The following is an 18025-nucleotide window of genomic DNA, read 5'->3' as shown; positions in this document are numbered from 1 at the left end:
AAGAGGGAAAGAGATGAACAATGACAATGCAAGCCCAGGGTTTTGGCAGCCGAAACCGATGAACAGGGTTGTATTGAGTTTATTTCTTCCTATTTGCCTTGACTGGTTGATGGAGGGAGGGGTGAAAACTACTGAAGAAAAGCTTGCAAATGTCAGTAATAATGGCTGACGTTTGGTGGCTGAGGTGTGGAGTGGCGCAGGTGCCTCTCTCTACTGATAGTTTTGCCAAGGACAGTGGGTCCAAGGTATTTCAAAGCAAATCGCCATCAAACTGTAGGTACCTACCTAATGGCTGTCGACCGACAGCAGCAGCGCGTAATCTACTGAGTAGGTACCGACAACAGTGGCTTCAGACCCCATGCAGTACATGAATCGAGCCCTAGCTGTGGCCTTCTTAGCACCCGCCAGTGGTTTAACAGTGAACAGAAGGAGACCACGAATCATTATGTAGCTATTGATCAAATGATACAAAATTACATATAGCGGTGTGCAGTCATCTCTACTATTTATCTCTCCCGCTAATATAAAGGAGCATTATCAACATCACATAATCTAGAAAGGTACCTACTAATAATAATGAGGAGCCTTGGTCTGCCCAGGGACAGGCTACTGCCTCACATTGCAGCTGTTTGCTGCAGCCCGCAACTTCAATCTGATATTGCCTCAACTCCCTACTATATTTGGTCCTTTTTCCCATCCACTCGTCAACCATCCATCACAGGGGCGATGCAATGTCGCAGCACCCTTGCTCGACAAGTTGGCACCACAACAAACCTCTTCAACCTCGTTTAACCGGCCGTCATTCTCTGCTCTCCCCTCACCCTGATCAGGCCGCACCTGACTGCTTCTCTAACTACTTGCTCAGTTCGTGGTTCTCGTCCTCAGCAATAGCGTGATAGGCAGAGCAGGCCAGTGAGAAAATTAAATAAAGGCCCAACTTGCAAGCCACTTGCCGGCGGTCAGCCACCACCAGGGTGGCCCTTGAGAACCCCCCCGTCAAAAGCCATGTGGAAACGTTTTTAATTCAAACCGCGAGGCCCCAATTGAACCATCGAAGCAAATCTAGTCTTCCGCGGTGCTCCATCTTGCTGGCCCCTCAGGTGAGGCGAACAGACTCATCACGTAACCTTCTGGGGCGTGAGCGAGGATCCAGCCTCCGGCCCGGTCCCAGTTATTCCTACATCATCATTCAACAAGAAAAGCTTGAATAAAGATGAGCGAAAAACGCATCGTCTGCCGATGGATGCCGTGGGGACTACAAACAAGAAGCCGAGAAAAGCCCTCCAGTTCTAGGCACAATAATGACGCCGTAATTCATAGTCAAGTCCGTGATCGGCTACGGGACTCTAAGGAAGGCACAAAGCAAGCGGAAAAGAAAGCCAACATGTGCCTCTCTTTCCACCCACACACCCCCTTTCGATTCTATGACTCTTTTCTAGCATGGTGTACCCTCTTTTCACCCACTCTATCCGCTTGTTCCGTACGCGAATTCTGGAATTGCCAAGCTTTCTTTCCCTTTTTAAACAGTTGTGGATGGAGAGAACTTTCAATCCCTCCCCCATCTAGCCTTTGCCGGTCATTTGTCGTCCACCGCTGCTTGCGCTGGTATCACAATGCGCAGTTTGCTCGTTTGCAGGGAAAGTAGCCTTCTTGTCTAATTATCACGGCAGGTCGTTTTGCAAACTCCACTCGACAAGCACTTCGTAATCGCCTTGTTTTGGGCGGGCTAAAAAGCCATGCGAATGACAATTTTCCAACCTAGCTTTTCCGTGGCGTCAGGACTCCGTTTTCTTGCTGGATTTTGTCATGATCAAATCGTCTGATTACGGCAGACGGGCAACGACCGAGGCAAAGCCCTCTTTGCTCATCGCCATGCCCGTGAAGGGTTTCCTCTCGTCAATTATTTACAATAGATGACTTTACTTGTTGTACTGGTCTCAAAATCGGCTGCAATGACTCGCAACGGCAATATTTCTTTTTTTTTTTCCCTATCCTTACTATTTTCTTTTTTTTTATGCTTTTCGGCTCAACACCCACACACGGCATATGCCGCGTGTCGCGCAGAGCAGCCATGTGTAACCCATTCCATTTCCACTGTCAGAGTCTCTTCTTGCTTCTGCTGCAGTAGCAAATCACTTGCCTCGTTCATCCATTTCCAATACCACTCACACTGCAGCGGCAGTGTGCATTAACTACTTTTTTTTTTCACAACACAATATTCAAATAATACGTACCGCAAAGAGGGCCTGTGGGACAAGGCACCGGTGTACTATTAATGGACCCCCCTCTCCGTCAACTCTGCAACCACAATCTACAAGAGAAAACAGCCTGCATTTGCGGGGATTGGAGGGGAGGGGCGTGCGCTTTTTGCCGAGCGGCGGCGCGGCATGCCGTCTTTGTTCATTCAAGCTCTTTCGGATTGTGCCTGCCTATTTATTTACCTGTCCACGGCGGGTGGAGGGAACGGAGGGTCGGGCGCAAAGACGGCCAGGCATGCATGTCACCGCGCGTACGACTGTATAAATAGGTATACATACTCTGATGTTGCGTCAATCACGTTGCTCACATGCGCTTTCTCTCTATTCCTCTCCCTGCAGGCGGTTGTACTTGTACAGCCCAAACAGTCACTTGTTTTCGCCGCCATTGATTGCGCAGGAGCTGCAGCAGATCAGCCTCCAAAGAAAAGGCAGGGTTGGCCGTGACACGAAAACAGAAGCCCTTTGGTGTGCAGCCTGCCTCGTAACTTGTGACTCGTTGCACAACTTGGACCGCTTTCCCACGGTGTGGCTAAGTATTTTGATGCCATGTTTTGGATACTCGGCAGAAGAAAAAAATGAATTTCTAATAAAAATTAAAAAGCCTCGAGGAGGGCGTCTCGAGGAGGGGCCAAACCTGTGCGATTGTTCAGTAACGTCATCAAGTTTCGTGCAACCTTGTCCATCTCGTTTAAAGGGGCCCTCTAACCAGTAGTCACCGTCACAAAAAGACCCAAGTTCGGTTCTCTGAATGAATACCGGGGGTTTCGCAAAAAGTGGCAAATGCAGATACATGCCTTTCGCAGCCGCCTTGTTCCTTCCGCAGCAAACACACGACACAAAAGTCTTTGCCCTACCCAATCACTTTCGCGCAAGGGGAGAAAAAGCAAAGGCCGAGGTGCAGAAGTGTTTCCCTTGTCACAGGGCTGGTTTTGAGGTCTGGGGGTTTTTCGCCCCTGTATGGATGGGCGTGCGCATTTCGCCAAAGACCTACGCAGCCCTGCGCACTTGCTCAAACATTAGTACCCAGTTGTTCTTTTTTTCCTTTTTTTTTTTTATTGACGCTGACATGGGGGAAAGCATATACGGAGATGCAAATTCTCTCACTTGTTCATTATTGAAAGAGTGGTATAACCTAGTTAGGCCAGGCAACAGTATCCGTACTGCGTGCCTGGCTTCTTGCTTTCTGCAAGGGGGGGCCATAACCGTCAGTCATCAGCATCCGGCCCTCTTGGCCTACCCCCCCCCCCCCCCCCCCGCCTCTCTCTTGCATCCATCAATGATGACCCCGGGCGGGACCCATGTGAGAAAGGATCTTGCTATTTTTTAAACAGGGACTTGACCAAACAGAAACCGAAACCAAAAACATTCGTATCAAAACGTGTGCACAAGCATATGCTTCTGCTTCTGCTTCTGCCATTCCATTTCTTCTTCTTGTGCTGCGTTGCAGCAAAACGCTGTCTTGCGCGTGTGAAAGTAGCACAACTTATTAGTGACAGCCTTGTACGGATACCAACCAGTACGGAGTACAACGTCTCTTAGTAGGTAGCACAGAGTACGGAGTACGGATGCTGAGAAGGGGGTGGGGGTTGCTTAAGGGGGTGTGTTGAAATGCGAGCGCCAGTAATGTCTTGCACGCACGCCCTCCTCCACGCTATTTTTGCCTCCCTTTCTCCGGGAAACTCTCTGTTTTATGAACCAGTGCGGAACTGGCCAATCTTGCAATTGCAGTCTGCCGCAATTGGCTCCTCCCTACCAACAACCGCAGCGAATGGCTAGTCTCGCATGTAGGGGAACTAGCATACACGCGTCAGGTATTAAGGATGACTTGTGAAAAGCATATACCTGTGGTCGCCATCGCCAATAGTTGAAATTCTGGCATCTGCCAAATTAACCATAAATCATTGAAAAACAGTACAATTAAAAGCTCTGTGGCTATTTCGCCCTCAGTACAATAACTCCGTGGCCAATCCCATGATATGCTATGCGTTTGTCCCAGGTCCCTTCTATGCTGTACTGTGCGTTCATGATATTTCCCAAAATCAACGCTTGGTATCCCAAAATTATTTGCCCCTGGCAATGTCCCAAAACAGGAGTATGTGTAAAATGTAAACAGGTGAGAATGTAAAGCTGGCGTCCCCTTCAATTCAAGCAGCGCCGGCAGCTTCCTCTTCGCCTTCGGCGTCTTTCCCCTCGTCTTCATCCTCGTCTTCGTCATCCGGCTTGGGAGGAGGAGGCTCCCACGTCTCTTCGAGTTTCAAGCCTTTGCCAATAGGCTCGGTGTGGTAAAAAGTAGAGCCCAGCAGAGACGTCACAGTCGAGCGATAGTTGTTGAGCTGCGGATCCTCCTGACGCTTGTCAGGCGTATCATACAGACCCATGCCAACCAAAATTTCACCCTCGTCCTCCTCTTCGGGTTCTACCTGATGAAGAGATTCTGTCCGCTCCAGTACAGACATTTGCTGCTGTTGTGGCGGTTGCAGAAAGACTTCTGGTGTGGGCGGCGAAGTTCTGTTGAAGCCATGCATGATAAAGTTGTTCCAATCGACGCTGTTATTGGGCTGCATATGGCCAGATTCCATGCTCGAAGGAAGGGAATTGGAAATTATCTGGCCCTCCTCAGTCGGTGTGTAGATCGTGCCAGGCTTCTGTGTCATCCCCCAACCGTCTGCACCAAAGTACTGGTCATTCTCCAGGGGAGGAAAGGCGGCCGGAAGTGGCGAAAAGGTGGAAGCTGGAGACGTGTTTGTCGAATACGACTCAACCATGGGAGAATAATGAGAGCCGACGCCAAAGTACATGTCTTGATAGTCGGCATACATGTTTGGCGTGGAGAGAGGGTTGGTGCCGGGTGTGTGTTGAAAGTTGGTTTGAGCAGGGAGGAGATGCGAAGACGGATGCCAGCTCAGTGGTCGTCCCTGATTGGTAAAGGTCTCTTGGCTTTGGGGTCCCAGGTTCTGGGCGGTGTTGAGATACACAAGGACTTGCTTCTGGCGGCGACTGTTGCTGCCGTCAGTCATCATGGTTCTCCTCCTGGCAGCCATCATGGCGGATCTAGGGCTGTTGTTGGCGCTGGCAGGCTTCACGACTCGCATAGCTGTGCCTGTTCGTTGTCCCGCGGATCCTCGTGAAAGTCGACGGCCTATTGCTTGGCCCGTGTAGAAATCATCATAGTACATTTGTTGAGGATAGCCTACGGCAGTGTGCGCGGGCATCCCATGAGCAGGATGCTGCATCATCTTGCCCTCAGTGTTGGTGTTATTCGTGGTTGATGGTGGGGTGTATGTATAAGATTGTCGAATAGTGTGTGAGAGCTGCTTCAAGCACGCAGGAACGGGCTCTTTGTTCGTAGCAACTGCGTATTTCAGGAGAATGATTGTCGAAGGATGAAAAAGACTTTGGTCGATGTGAAAATTCCAAGATCCAAGTCTGAGGAGGAATGGATCCGGCGTGGATTAAGTATGGTTGCAAGTTCATGGCCACGACAAGGAGCAAATAGGGCGAAATCGAAAGGGGCGTTTATTAGTTCCATGGGGAGTGTCGTGCGGGACCACAGGCAGGGGCAGGAGTTGGGTAATGGCGTTCAAACAGGAAAGAGGTCGATCAAAGCCCGGCGGTAGGTTATAGAATGGCTAGGTTGAACTAGTGCAACGCCAGATCCAATTTGAAGACACACAAAACGCACACGCCCCAATTCAGGCCTTCGGATCTTGATGTGGGCCGGATAGCAGCCACCAGCCCTTGCAACCACGAACAGGGATCTCGCTTTTTGCCTTTGTCGAGCGGGCTTGATGGCTTAACTAACATCGCCGCAGCACACACGCACTCTCGAAGTCTCTGGACACTCTCGCACAAGAGGCACACACACAGCACACGCTGCGCCGACCATGCAGGGTTGGTGGGCTTTCTGTGCCTGGAGCAAGCTTGGCGGTTGGCCGGCGCTGTGATGGATGCATGCAGGCAGGCAGGCATCCTTGGGGTCGCCAAACGTGTGGGTGACGCCTGGGGAAAGACGCCGAGTCCTTGAGTCGCTGCAGGGGTGCTTCGTACGATACCAGTAATGCTGGGCACGACGACGCGTTGCTGGTTAAGCGTGCTATTCGCATACTGAGTATACTTGCACGGCAGGGTCGTTTGTTTTTTAGATTTGCCTCAGCATCCTGGGCTCGGGCTCTCGCCCTTTGCTATCATTTTGGTGGCTCAACGTTTCTGCTCCAGCTTGTATCGCATGTAGTGGGCAGGTCTTCCGAGCCGCCCCTCCCAAAAGGCCAAGGATTGGTGTCCATGCCTGCCTAGTATGGCTGGATGTGGGCTCTGATGAAAAAGATGATGAAAAAGAGGTGTGGTTCCATACGGGGCAGGCGCAAGGGGTGTCTCATCAGATGGATTCCAGGTGCAAAGACCTGTTTGATGCATCACAGCCAGCAGAAGAGCAGAAGGGATGGAGAAGACATACCTAGCTTCCATCTGAGCGGCGCCAATACCCTAGCCCAGCACCCTAGCAACCTGGCTGGCGGGGGGGGGGGGGGGGGCAACAATAGTGCAGCGCCAGCCGAGTCCCAGCCATGTCGATGGCGTGTCGTCAAAAAGTGTGGGCGACCTTGTGGAGCTTTCATCACTTTTTTACTTCGTTTTTAGCTGACTTTGCATCAGGACGTTAACACAGCCGCGCAGGCTCCAAGCGGCATCGTGCTCCGTCTTGACGGTGCATTTGCGCTGTGCGACTCAGTCCCGCATGGGACCATGGACATGCACATGGACATGCTGTCAAGAATGCTCCTCTCTCATCACCAGAAATTTTATCGTGACGCTCCAACCACCTACTAGTTCCGCTTTCCTGGCGAATGCCCGTCAAGTACGGAGTACGGATATCGATCTTGAACTCTAGAGTAGGAGTTGGGGTGGTCATGACGGGCTGGCTGCCACAGCCAGTAAACACGGCTCTTGATTAATGTTTGCTGTGGATGTCGGGAATGCCAGAGACGAGCGAGCGCCTGTGACTGATCTGCGTTTTTGCGGCCTGCACACAGTTTGCGATGCGGACGGGACACGTCCGACAATCAATGACAACAGAATATTGCTGTTTCAGTAGCGAGCGAGTTAGCGGCAAGAACCAAGTCCAGTAGCTTGGTTAAAAAAAAAAAAACTACTGGTACGGGTAGGACAACCCAGCACCAGCCAAACCGACCCCGCTTGAACCGCCAGAGGCAGCTGGGGCAATGACGGAAAGGAGTAAGATAAAATAAAATGTAAATATGCTCTTGCCCGATGGGCTGATGGAAGGGATACGGAAGGGTGTTGCTGGGGACACGCTGTGGTGTCGACTTAGTGGTGACGCAGACGGTACATCAGCCATTCGCATGCTGCGGACAGGAGGCAAGAGGGCCTAATCTGGAGGGTGGCGTGGATGTCGGTGGGCGTGAGCCCAGACCTCGTCGAAGTTTCTTGGGATTCAAACGCAACAAGGCTTGTGAGTGGGGAGTTTCCAGCTCCATCAATGCCTGTCTTGGACTGGGAGCGGATGATGTGGAGAGGGGTACGGCCATTGTCGCAGGGCCACCGACATGTATGATGTCTATTCGTATGCGTTGTTCGGAGGTACCAGTATGCACATCACTTTTTCCCTCTTGCTCTTCTTTTCGGCTTGAGGTTGATTGAACCCGCCGGTTGCTCGCCCATTCACCGGGCTTGACTAGTCGCACCCTTGAAAAGACATGGCTCCCCACAGCCTAGATTTTCACCTAGGAGGGCGTGCTGGGCGTTGACGTAGCAAAACAAGGGCAAGCGGCATGTCAGTTGAGGGTTGTAAAATGAAGCCGATCTCATCAACGTCGCCACTGCCACTCGTGAGATTTGCTCCGTGCAACTGTGCTCTTGGGCTGAGGGTTCTCGCTTGTTCTGACCGACGCTGACAGGACTAAGCACGTAGGGACGAACGACGGTGATGCGGTGCAATGAGCAAAGCGATATCTGAGGTCTAGTTCAATATTATGGAGAAGCATCAAGTGCAAGACTCACGCAATGTTGGCAATGTCCGTTCCACAGTGTGGCGACACGAGCAGAGTTTTGCTCTGCCTGCAGTGTTGCTGCATGCGCACGACGGGCGTCAAACATGATCATGTCGGGATCAGTCATGAGGATGCTGGATGGCTTACGTGTCCGAGAGTGTGTGCACTATTCGCCATCTCTTTCTCAACTACAGGCGATTCCAGACCAGGGCGGCTGAGCTTGAAGAAGCGGCTAGTTTGCAGGTGGCACGCTTTGCTCAAGTTTGCAACTACCTGACACGCGGGTGACAAAAAACATCGCCGCCCTGCCCGGCTAAGATTCGCTCTTGTCAGCTAAATCCGTTCAAAATAAATATTTTTAAAATACTAAGAATTATAGATGGTATTAGAGGACTAATTCCTCTTTTTCTTTTTAATTATCTTATTCTATACGTGGTGTACCTTATGGAATATTCAGAGTCCATCGGCGATGTTTTTTGTCACCCGCGGGCCTGAGTAGGTAAGTACAACCTTCTCCTCCTTGTAAGAGGTCCCTTTATTAGCGAGGTATTGCCGGCTGTCAAGTGCTTGGCGGCGTTGCGTCCAGTTGGCTCCACGCATCCACCGCCTACCGCAGCCCGTGTCCAGCTGTGCCTTTGGGCTTCAGGCAGTCGAGCTCAGGGCTTCGGCATTTCCTCGCTCTCCAAGACAATGGCGATTACTGGTAGCAACACGCTGTCACAGCCAAATCACAGCATGAACAGCTCGGTATTACTTTGCCTGCTGCCTGACCGCAAAGGCACACCCACACGATGGTGTGCTGCTTCTGGCGAACTCTTTGACGGTCTCGGTCTCGCCCTGCTTTGAGTGGTGGTACCTACCTACAGGGCACGCTGCAGCATTACAGCGCCCACCACCCACAGCTAGAACATGCTAAATCCACCTACCGCCACCAGCATGCTAGACTCTGCTGCCCATCTTTTACCATATTGGAACTTTATTCCTATACAAGAAGATAACTAATTATTCGTCCAAGGTTTCCTCCGTTATTATTAGTGGCTAGATTTAATTTATTTTCCTCTTCTTGATTTTTTCCCAACGTGACGCGTTTGCACTTTCAGCCCGCGGCGACGGCCAGCCAACCAGATCCCCTCTTCCAGCGGAAGCGGAGCCCCGCCGCGGCGGAACAACGCGGCGTGAAAATCCCTGCGAAGCACCTTCACATCTACCAGTACGGATTAGTACCTACTCATTTCTCGTTTGTTGCATGCTTCACAGCACTGCGTCCAAGCTTTCAACACCAACACACGAGTTGCATCACCAAACTGCATATCAACGCTCAACCTACGGCAATTGTTACTCCATCAAGTCCCATTCGCCTCGAGTGCAGCACATGTGGCTTGTCACTCGTCTGGTTTCATCCATCCGAGCACACAGCGCTACAGAGAGCTCTGTCTAGAAAATAATAATATGTCCGACAGGCAAGGAGCTCGTGAAGATATGTTAGCCGTGATATAGGTTGGTGGCGACGTTAGCCCGTGTCACCACCCGCTGGTCTCAACATTTCCCATTCTCTCGAACCCATCCTAGGCGCTCAAACCGATTTGTGCTACGGCGCCTTGAATCAGATTACAGTGGTAATAGTTAAATATGTCAGGCGGACCCTCACTTCGAAACATTGGAGCCCTTCAACATTGGATTCCTTCACGGGAGCTGACAATAGCCGACATCAAGGCGTCTTGCGACGGCCCTCCCACGACAGAAGCACATCACGCCCTCCAAACGGCGCGCAATGCAAGTCGGGTCAGTCCGCGATGATGCCTACACCCCGGCGCACTCCCTCCCCGGATTGTGATGCTGCGTTCGGTAGGTGGCGCTGTGGTCACTCCTCGTGACGGACACCAAGTGCGCTCTGTAGCATCCCCGGTCGAGCAAACGGACGGAAAATGGCAGGTTTCGGCGATCCAGAGTTACCTACAGCAAATCCTCCATACTGACGAAAAGGAGGGGCGAAAGGCAGGGGCGGTCAGAGGTGGAGGTGGATGGTTCAGTTCAGCACGACGAATACCACTCACAACTCGTTAATAACTCGTGTCTCGTTGCAATAACTAGAACTTGACTGTTCGAATTGCTCAAGCGACGCTAGCCTCTAGACTCCGCCACCGCGAAAAGCCCACCGTCAACGTCCTGCTCTGTCTCCAGCGGGGCGACGCAAAATATGGCTGGCTTTGGTGGGCTGCGCTCTCTGCAAAGCTTCTCGACCAGGCCCCTGCTCGTCACTTACGAAGTCACTATTTCGCCGCTCATTATGCGCCCTTTGGAAGGCGTGGTTCTGCGGTGGGCACGGAATGTGTGTGTGCGTCCCTTCCCAGCATGCAGTCGCCAACAAATGAGACGAACGAGAGCCATCCAACTCATGCCATACGAGGCCACGCCGTAGCCTGACCCATGGGACACCGAAAGCCGTGCCCTGCAATATTGGACACGCTACTCCTTACTGAGGGGCTCAAACAACTCCAAAGTTCTGGTAAGCAGCCATGGCCGGACCTAGCCAGTTACAGGAGCTTCTGCTAAAAGACTGTCGGTCGGCATCCCGTTTTAGCTTTGGGGCCATCGCTGCACAATGATGGGCACTTCGCGTGCTTGGCGGCGCTGCGGACACGGCAACCTCACGCCTGCCCCGTGCCATGACACAGGCAGGACCATAAAAACGGCAATGCCGTTGTGCTCTGCCATGAATGCGCAAACCCAGGGAGACCATGTCATTACGGTTGCGGAAGTGCGCCTCGTGGCTGACGGACGTGCAAATTCGGTGCTGCAACTGCAACACAAATCGAGATGAACGTGTTCCATATCTAAGTTTGGACTGCCCCGTGAGCAGGCAGCATGCATGTGAGTGCCCGAGCCAAACGGGGGCTGGGCAAAGAAAACAAGACTTGTCCCCTTGTAAGGCTTCTCTATTCTGTTTGGGGCGCATGTCTTTTCTGCTCTCACGAAATGAAGCTAACACCCTGTAATACCAAGGACCTCGCAACTTTACCAAAGCTAAAAAAGGCAACTGTTTGGGACAGTTAGGCCCGTGGTACCGGTGCGTATACTGAGTCAGAACCAAGTCAAGATGCAAACAACGGCGATGCTCTTTCCGCATCTGCGGCCCTGCACGCCGTACTGGTATGTGTGCCTCCATTTGGAAAGGTTTGGAAAGGTGACTTGCTTCCCGTTTCTTTGACGATTGACCCTGCTCTTTATTTTCCTTTATTCCCTCCCTGGCTCCACTCCGCCATCTTTTGGCCAGAACAATACTGAGTTGAGCAGCTACTCGATGCTTGTAGCCGCTGGCACGCCCCCATCCTACGACAAACCCCTGGTCGTGCGAAAACGTGTGGGAGTGGCCTAAATATACACAACCACAGTTCTGCAGCAACGGGTGGACATGATGGAGACTGAGCAATTGTTGTGATGTGCCAGTAGGTCCCCTTGCGGGCTGCCTAGATAATCCCGCGAGTGTGGAGGCAAGCCTCGCACTGGCATTCAACCAGCAATAGATGTACGACGTGGGCTCATTCTGTGGCGCGCCGCAAAGGCAAGGCCTACGAGGAGGCAACAACATCGCCTGTGCTCTCTTTTCGTTGTGTAGAATCTATTTACACACGCGCATCTTCTCGGCTATTGAGCAGTGACATTTGCATAACGTTACACACTGGGGCCAACTCTAGCCAACCTCTATCCGTCTGTCAGGGAACAGTGCTTGGCAGCCAGAGTCCCCAGACCTGTTGCCAATGTACAGGTAAGGTTTCATGGCTCGCCAGCTATTGTTCTTTTTTCTTCGGCATTATTATTGACGGCGAGTGGAGTGAGATCCTGTTTGATGCGTAACGAGATATGGATGGCCCATGGCCCTCCAACACATCTCGTCACCACGGGACGCAGTGAGACCATCCATCCACCTGCTCCCTCTCGGCTGCCCTCTCGGGTAGCATGTCTTTTTGTACGTTTCAGTCCTCGTTTTTCTTTTGGTTGGGCCGCTCACCGTGGTCAAGTCGCCCAAATGCTGCCACACGGAGGCGGCTCACTTTTTTCTCAATCTCTTTTCCTACGCCTAGGCCAGAGACGGGCTCACAGCGGCTTTCGACGCCACCAAGCACCACAAGCCTGGGAGTGTGATAGCAGCCCCATGCCCATACTACTTGGTAGTAATCCCGGCCTCCTGGGCTCGCCTTGTATTTTTACTGATACGCCCTGCCCCCACACGCCCCCTTCTACCCCGACTCGGCTAAAAAAAAAATCTCGACGTTCCGCTGCTCCCGTACGGTAGAACTAATTAGCTTCGTGACTCGTCATGCACTCTGTTGGCATTACAGTATTGCATGCTAGCTAATAAGCTAAGTTTCTCTCTTGGTCAGGAGCCACCTGACCCTCGATAGATCTGCTCAGCATGCGTACCGAAACCGGCGGGGGGTGAAGGCATCAATGATGGTTAGCAGCGTGGCTTGCCCATAGTGCCAAGGCTGAAGTAAAGCCTGATATATTGTGACGTGCCTCAGTGATTCGGAAAACTGCCGTCATGCTCATGGTGGCCATACCTGGCAACCGGAAGCGCAATACCGTGCGTTCTGCCACCAACAGCAGAGGCCAAGCAAGGTATTCTTACCGCAGTGTTGGATGCATGCTTGACAGCCGAAACCCATGAGTCTCGGTAGGAAACTCAAAGCCCCATGGGCGCCTTATTTCGTCACCCGCATTCTTTGCACAGCCGAGTTGCATGGCTCGCCCTAACAAGCAAAGTTCACGCCGCCACAGTACTACATGGCTGCAGCAACACCAGAGCCGCCTTCTCATCCGTCGTTTGCCAGCTGTGCTTCATGTTGTCGGCGGCCACCGGTGATGACTGGTACCAATACGATCCCTCTGGTTCCCAGCTGACGATGGCACGGCAATTCAGAGCAAAAGCCTCCCAGACGCTGCAGGAGCTGCGCAAAGAAGAAAACAGAGACTAAATCTATATGCGCAGGATGCTCACTGCGTTGCATCTTGACGGAGCCCACATCATGCCTCTTGTTCGACACCACCCTTCTGTTCTCCTTCAGGGACCTGCCCAGTTGAGAATAAGTTATGACGACCAGGAGCCTACGCCTACCCATGCGTTCCCACTGCGCCAGCCATGTCCGGGTCACGGACGATCCCCCGTCGGTACAGGGTCCACATGAGCGGTAGCGGCTCCTCCGATGGCACCTCCGTCAGGTTCTCCATCTTGCTCGCCCCCGTCCGGGTCTCGTCTGGCCATCGGCTGACAGTTGGAAATTTTCTCCTTGGTCCCACGGAAAAGAGCGCTAGTTGAGTTTCTAATGCCGCTGCTCACCGTCTGCTAACTTAGAAGCTGAGGCTGAACTCTCGCCCAAACCAACCCTGTCCATGCTAACAATTTCGTAGCTGGGTGTGGCCCTCCCTGACACGTCTTTTTCGCTCGCCCCAGCGCAGCTGTTAAAAAAAAACCTACATTCCCTGGAGGAGGGGCCCTGTCCTCGAACTCTTGCCGTTACGCAATGTAATACTGTCATTGGCATCCCGCTTCGATGGAGAGAAATCTTGCGGCAGGGACGGCATCACCGGGACCTAGTGACCGGGCGACTTGAACAGCGATGCTAACTTCAAAGCACCTGCGTCGACCGTCTGGGTGCGGCAACCTGTCCCGTGACATGTGCAAACCGGCAACCTCTCCCTCAACCCTTCCTCTTGTCACGGGCGCAGATTGCCAGTGCTCATATGCGAAATGTTCTTTGCAACCAAACTCCCTGGGGATGCTCGAAACTATCCGTACAGCGTGGAGGCTACATATATCGAGAGCGTGCTGATGCTAATAATGCCTCTTTCTCAGCGCCAGTCCCATGGTGAGGGACTTGCAGCAGACCATCCTTGTAGCATCTTTATTACCCACACTGATATAAGAAAGGCACCCGACGTAATGTGAATCGCCAACAGCATCGTTACACCTGACGAGGAATGCTACTCATCATTCCGCATCTTGCCTCCCTCCCCTTACTGGGGCGCATGATGGATCGGCCAGGCCTGTGTAACAATTTCAAGCTTGGTCGCTGGACATTGTCCTTGGCGAGCGCAGGCAGCCCAGTTTGCCCAGCTCTGTCATTTCAACTCAGTGGGTGTGTGGGATAGTTGGCAAATATGCACCACCGGACTCGTCACCGTCATTTACCTTGCACAATTGAAGGGCCAACAACCGTCGCAGGGGAACAGTGCTCATGCGGGCGATAAAGTGTGCACGTCCTCCGTATTCGCCAGACGGCACAGGATCCTGCCGGGCCATATTCTCACACTGATCAGCGCCAGGCACCACAAAGCAATGAGGTGCTTTTGCCCGCCTTGATTGAGCTGCAGGCGGCGCAATGTTGGGAGGAAACTAGCGAGAAACAGCACACGCCCCTCTACGCGACGATCCAGAAGACACGGGCATAACAAAGCATGCCTAAGAACGGGACAGCCTCAAAAGGGTTTTAATTTGGGACTTGAAGCATCGCGCCAGGGGACAGGTGACAGGGTCGCAAGTTCGCAACTCTGCTGCTGCTGCTGCTGCTGCTGCTGCTGCCGCCGCAGCTCTTCTCGCCACTCGCCTGTGTAAGCACCTCAATAGAAGGGACGAGGTGAGACACCGGGTCGAGGTTTGGCCGCAAATCTGTTCGAGGTGGGAGTGTTTGAGTGTTTCTATATTCAACGAGCCGACAGCAGACCCCCTCTCGTCATTGAATTGGGGGCCGCCATGCAACCAGTTTGGCGCCTTGGTTGTACCGAGATGCAGGACAATTTATGCCAACGCTCCCTTTCTCCGCGCACATATACTGGTGCTAGATCGCGCGGTTCCCGCCCGGCAAGCCGTTATAATCGAGGCGGAAGACAACCTCCCTTTTCTCTGCAGCTAACCCGAGTTCCTTGGGCCTGGTGGGAAGGTAATATCCGCGGAACCACACCTATTCGAGAAGGCCCAGAAAGCGTTTCGCTGGCACCTGGTTAACAAGTCACCAAGCCGTTACTTACCATGTCGGCCATGTTTTCAGGCTGCTGCAACTCAGCTCTGGCTGCAGTGCATTCGAGGTAGCCCGAGTGATTGTGAGCAAATCAAATCGCCTTACTTTGCTGTTCGGAATCGCATGTAGGTAGGCACTGTACATGATTGACATGTCACTTTTTTCTCTCTCTCTCATTTGCATGTGCAGCCATCTGTTGCCGCCCGTTTTGCCCAATTTTGCTTTGTCGCGACGCCACGTTCAGGTGACAAGAAGCGACAGCACCACAGCCAAACAGCTTTTGCTGCGGCCCTTGCAGGGCACAACCTCGCTACCACCACAGTCGTGACAAAAAGCAAGATGCGAATTTCTTCTGGTCGGGGAGCACAGATGGTGTTTTTTTTTTGTTTCTCGTCGCGTCGCACCACCACCACTAGCAAAACGGGCCAGCTCTTTTGTAGTGTAAGCCGCATGGTCGCAGGGCTTCGGTCTTTTGCATCAAATTCAGAAGAACATGGTCAACAGCGAGCCGCCGGCTCAGAAAACTCGGGGTACTTGGTTAGCATGTGGCGCTCAAACATACATGGCGACTGGCATGCAAGCATACTGATACTAGGTTATTCCTGCCTACCTGACACTGAGATCAGTGAGTCATCGAGTTGAAGCCAAGCCCACAATGGCTGCCACTCACACTGCACCGTATCGAACAAGAACTTTTTGCTTTTAACTTATTTTATTAGTGCTTCAAAACTCCTTGGTTGTTTCACCGCCCTCGAGCTTCACAAGCGCACAAGCTCCAATTCCATCAATACTGTCTAATAACGGGATCGCGACTCGAGTGTCTCGGATTTTGGGCCTGCGCAAAAAGAGACTTTTCGGCTGTTTCTTTCCGTATTTATCAAAGGACACCCACCAGCCATCCTCATATCTCGACACCTCCTGAGATGAAGAGGTGCGGTGGAGAATATGAGACGCATCAGCACAAACCAGAATGGGCGCGCAGTTCGCTAACCAGCAGTCGGGTATCGGACAGTTGTGCATGTATGTAGAACCATCCATGCTGTGTGTGATGGCACGGGGTGTGTTTTGTTTTGCTTCTGCTGGGTATGTACGGCTACGCCCCCGAAATCACGCCGTCGTCACAGGGCAGCGCTTCTGGGTTTGTATCACGTCGTGGCCCAACCCGGCGAAGCCTTCGCGCTGAACTTTGAGCGTAGCCAAGTCGACAGCGAAGCGCACGCAGCGACGCGCATCCCAGGGCGTATTCTCGTAACCACCTGTAGTGAGGCCGTAGAGCATTCCGGCAATGAATGTGTCTCCCGCTCCCACGGAGCTAGTTGTTTTGTCGGTCCACGTTAGTTTCCTTGTCTCATTCTCGTAGTCCCCTTCTAAATTTCTTCCAATCTCTCATGACAGACATATCCGGAAATCGGTGGGGGGCAAGGCAAAACGGGAAGAAACGAAAAGAGAGACATACTCTACGACGGTAATTTCGTCAGGCTGTTGCTCGATAGGGCAGTGAATCTGGTCCCCCGATAAGTGAGACATTGCATAGGCCCCCCCAGCTCCCCAAGGGCACACGGACAGGGATCTATTAATTGGCCACATGGTTAGATTTTCAAATAGCAGGGAGCCGTTGCAAGGGGAATTAAAAACATGAAGAGCACGGAACGCACGCTTGTCCTGCGGGCTCGGCCGTGAGACAGTCCATTGCCGAATTATACCCGCGATCCTGTTGTTCACAAAGCCCAAATCAGCATGAGCAGTCCGGCAAAGGGGGTGCGTTGCCGTCTGATTGCTCGTCTCTCCTCGCAACCTACCTCTGCCCAGACTTTCGAGTAAAAGACAACGTCTGCTTCGGCGGCCAGCGCACGCAGCCCTTGTCGCCCCGGCTTCTCGACTTCGACGCTGATTTTGGATCCAGGGAGAATGCGGCGTAATATCCGAATGCATTCGAGCGTGGTTTCCGGTATGCGACCCTAGATTTTGCATGACTCGAATATGAGCCGATTCTGTTCCCACTGCCATGAGGATTGCAGGTCTACATCATTGGGGCTGGCAATAATTTCGCCCTTTGATGATGCTAATACATATATGAGCGAATGTTGTCGCTTACCTCAAAGTGCCACCAAGATTGGCCCTCTGCTTGGAAATCGCGCGCGACGGCCTCAAACTCGGCGACTGTCATTTCCTCGAGCGCGTTGTAGTTGACGAGCGTGCGGCTGCCCGTCTTGCTGCTCCGGATAATGTAGCTGCTCGCCGCCTCGGCCGCGTCCGCGCGGTAGAGGCAGTGCTTGAAGCTAATGGGCGTGCCATTGCCAAACGACTGCATCACTTGCCTTGTCGCTGGGCTGTCCTGCTTTGGCAAACATGCGAGCAGGTAAAGGCGGTTCTTGGCCGTCTCGTCCGGTCGCGAGGGGTCGTCATCCGGGACGTCTCTGTTGGCGCCGCGAGCGGAGGCGTCGGCGGGACGCACATCATTCAGTTGCTGAAGCACTTCTAGCGTGTTTGCGCAGTTTCCACCGCGTCTTATTTCCAGATTAGAGGCTCGCAGCTTTGTGTCCTCTTCTGGGTAGTGTGGCACACTGAGGTGCAAAGACAATGAATTAGCGTTGGAGTAATCAGAGAGCGTCGTACGTATGGCGGCAAGGGTACTTGCGTGAGAATGGTGTCCAGGTAGCAGGCCCCTACCATTACGATGTCCATGTTCGCCGTATCAGAGCGGTATCAGAGCGCCGTTTTCTTAAGGTCTCTGTTGCGAAGTCGT

General features: G+C 52.6%; 3 protein-coding genes across 3 annotated transcripts; 1 reads left to right on the top strand and 2 right to left on the bottom strand.

The window, feature by feature from the left end:
- Positions 1-4402: 4402 nt before the first annotated feature.
- Positions 4403-5494, bottom strand: BBA_00812 (uncharacterized protein; the record flags this gene model as incomplete). Its single annotated transcript, XM_008595909.1, has 1 exon — positions 4403-5494. One exon carries the CDS (start codon positions 5492-5494, stop codon positions 4403-4405), a length of 1092 nt encoding a protein of 363 aa, XP_008594131.1.
- Positions 5495-12806: 7312 nt separating this feature from the next.
- Positions 12807-13239, top strand: BBA_00811 (uncharacterized protein; the record flags this gene model as incomplete). Its single annotated transcript, XM_008595908.1, has 2 exons — positions 12807-12883; positions 13059-13239. The coding sequence occupies 2 exons, from the start codon at positions 12807-12809 to the stop codon at positions 13237-13239; spliced, it is 258 nt and encodes an 85-aa protein (XP_008594130.1).
- Positions 13240-16386: 3147 nt separating this feature from the next.
- On the bottom strand, positions 16387-17964 carry BBA_00810 (Carbohydrate/purine kinase; the record flags this gene model as incomplete). Its single annotated transcript, XM_008595907.1, has 6 exons — positions 16387-16591; positions 16736-16849; positions 16935-16990; positions 17079-17237; positions 17375-17821; positions 17896-17964. The coding sequence occupies 6 exons, from the start codon at positions 17962-17964 to the stop codon at positions 16387-16389; spliced, it is 1050 nt and encodes a 349-aa protein (XP_008594129.1).
- Between the last annotated feature and the right edge of the window lie 61 nt (positions 17965-18025).

Source organism: Beauveria bassiana (genome assembly GCF_000280675.1).
Source record: "Beauveria bassiana ARSEF 2860 unplaced genomic scaffold BBA_S00002, whole genome shotgun sequence".
In the NCBI taxonomy this organism is placed as follows: Eukaryota; Fungi; Ascomycota; class Sordariomycetes; order Hypocreales; family Cordycipitaceae; genus Beauveria; species Beauveria bassiana.
The sequence above is the reverse complement of the archived record's forward strand: the minus strand, read 5'-3'. Positions and strand labels throughout refer to the sequence as shown.